This window comes from Pygocentrus nattereri, chromosome 3 (assembly GCF_015220715.1).
Source record: "Pygocentrus nattereri isolate fPygNat1 chromosome 3, fPygNat1.pri, whole genome shotgun sequence".
NCBI classification, from domain to species: Eukaryota; Metazoa; Chordata; class Actinopteri; order Characiformes; family Serrasalmidae; genus Pygocentrus; species Pygocentrus nattereri.
Window position 1 is genome coordinate 639,671 of NC_051213.1, and position 2,500 is coordinate 642,170.

The 2,500-nt window shown below is 50.0% G+C and overlaps 1 protein-coding gene across 4 annotated transcripts in view; it reads left to right on the plus strand.

Moving 5' to 3' along the window:
- Window positions 1-2,500, plus strand: part of slc6a16b (solute carrier family 6 member 16b) — a 22,455-nt gene that overhangs the window by 589 nt on the left and 19,366 nt on the right. The window contains exon 1 of one of the 4 annotated variants that reach the window (XM_037537244.1): window positions 63-269. The exons of 1 other annotated variant lie outside the window; for it this stretch is intronic. Coding sequence is in view for 2 of the 3 variants with exons in the window: in XM_037537242.1 (XP_037393139.1) it covers window positions 342-536 (195 nt within the window). In the remaining variant the exon portion in view is untranslated. Of the gene's footprint in view, window positions 1-62; window positions 270-326; window positions 537-2,500 lie in introns of those variants that run through there. 2 more of the 4 variants (XM_037537242.1, XM_037537243.1) reach the window with 2 other exon arrangements.

The window sequence follows — 2,500 nt, forward strand, 5'->3', positions numbered from 1 at the left end:
TGTGAAAGTGTGAGTGAGTGAGTGTGTGTGTGTGAAAGTGTGAGTGAGTGAGTGTGTGTGAAAGTGTGTGAGTGAGTGAGTGAGTGTCTGTGTGTGAGTGTCTGTGTGTGAGTGAGTGTGTGTGAAAGTGTGTGAGTGCATGAAAAGTGCGCGTGCAGGAAGTGTGAGCAACACTGTGGGAGATTGCATCAGCACGTGGAACCTTCAGTGAGGATCTTTCAGAGGAACGTCTGGTTCCCATCACCGCCACTGCGAGCTGTTCTGACCCGGTGAGTTTATCTAGAACCGAGCGTTCCACACCGAACCGCTCAGAACCGCTAATTTAGGGGGGATTTGGGGAAATGGGTGGAGTCCTTTGTGCCCAGTGTAGTGCGCTGGGGGTCCAGCAGGGGGAGGTGTTGAGAACAGAGGGAGGAGCTGTGGAGCTGGAGGTGCAGCCGCGACGTTGCTCCACGCGGACGGGAGTAGATGCCTCCTCGGGATCCCGGAGAGAAGCGCAGCAGCTCCGCGGTGAGTTCTACCCCCGCCCTGGACAGGTGAGCTCACCTGCCCCTGGCCGTGTAGCGGACCCGGGCAGGTGGGGTTCGGTGGGGTTCGCAGGGGTTCGGCGGGAGTTGTGGTTGCCACGTGGTTCCTGGATGCCGCACGTCCCCCATTTAGGAGCGTGGAGCGTTCGCCTGATTGTGAAGCGCGGCTGGAGGAGTCCAGGACCCCTGTGCTGCGGGGCTCAGCCCACATGCGGGGGTTTAAAGCTGTTAAAGCGGAATGCTCCGGTCCACCTTAAATGGTGCCGCTGTTAGGTTCTGGCGCCTCAGGCGCGAGACTGTGACTGCTGTACCGTTTAAGGTGGACCGGAAAGTTCCGCTTCAATTCCTAACTAATGTTTTTAAGCGCTTTGCGCTTCTGTTACAGTAACTGATCCTTATTGCTCTCTCGGGTTGAGCCCGCCACAGCAGCGTGTTTGAGTCCAGCTCCATTTTCAAAATAAAAGTCGTTTACCCCGTTAGTAGCCATGGAAACGGCACATTTCTAACTGGGTAAGGATGATGAAATGATGACATCAACATCGGCAGGGAGCTTCATGGCAGGGTTTCCAAGGCTGAGCAGCTGCATGAAGCCTCATATCGCCAAGCGTCGGCTGGAGGGGTGTAAAGCGCCGCCGCTGGACTCTGGAGCACTGGAAACTTCTGTTCTGTCAATCTTTCAAATTTGCTCTGTCAGTTTCTGAATGATCTCAAACACTGAGACTGTTTGACTGAACTGAGCTGAAATATGAACTAGGTGTTAATACAACACTAACAACATTAGTTAGATTTGACCTGATTCAATCTTTCAGTTTTCAGAATTTATTATTATTATTAATTATTATTATTATTATTATTAGCATTCTTACATTTCCATTTTCTATCTTCTTCATGTGGGGCAGTCGTGGGCTGGAGGTCAGGGAACCAGCCCTGTGGCCAGAAGGTCGCCGGTTTGATCCCCAGAGCCGACAGTCCATGACTGAGGTGTCCTTGAGCAAGACACCTAACCCCCAACTGCTCCCCGGGCGCCGTGGATAGGGCTGCCCACCGCTCCGGGCAGGTGTGCTCACTGCCCCCTAGTGTGTGTGTTCACTGGTGTGTATGTGGTGTTTCACTTCATGGATGGGTTAAATGAGGAGGTGAAATTTCCCGTTTGTGGGATTAAAAAGGCTTAATTTACTAAAAGCTAACTGTAGCTTAGCCAAAACGCCGTAACTGACTAACTTTAATGAAAATTTAGGGGTCAGAATTCAAAGTTTCCACAAACTAGATTGTAAAATATCACTGGTATGAGGAAAAGGTTGTGTCCAGGGTGTGAGGAGCCTGTAGTGATTTTTCCTGCCCATCTCCTGGACCTGGAGGTGGGCAGGGAGCGCTGATGATCGTTTCAGTGGTCGCGAAATGGTTCTGTATAGAACTTATGGTTCTAAATGCTGAAGAACTCTTGAAGAACTGTCTTTAAGAGTGTACAAGTACTGAAGGTATATACAGAAAAGCGTGTTGTGTAGTGACATAGATAATAATAATTATTATTATTGATTACTATTAATAATAATACTTATTATTATTATATTATAACTCCGGCCAGCTTTAGTGGTCACTTTAACTTCATCAGAACAACGTCTAAACTCAGGCTCATCGTATCTGGTTTAAATGTTGTGGTTCCTCATCCAGTGAGGTTGCAGCAGAAAGGCGGGGGGCTCCGGAAGTCGGACCACCGGCGTTTCCGCGCCACAGTGGAGAAGGTCTGCCTGCAGCTGTGGCTCCAGGTGTTCTTATTTCTTCAGGTGTTTGTTTAGAAACCGAGTTCCAGCAGAGAGAATACAAAGGCCGGCGAGGCTGGAGTGGGTTGCCAGATATAAACCCATTAATGACGGGCCGGTATGTTCTCAGAGCTCTGAGCACAAATCTGAATGACTGTCAAACTGAAGAATCCGCGAGGCTAGAGCGGGAGCGTAGGTCACGGATGGGGTCGG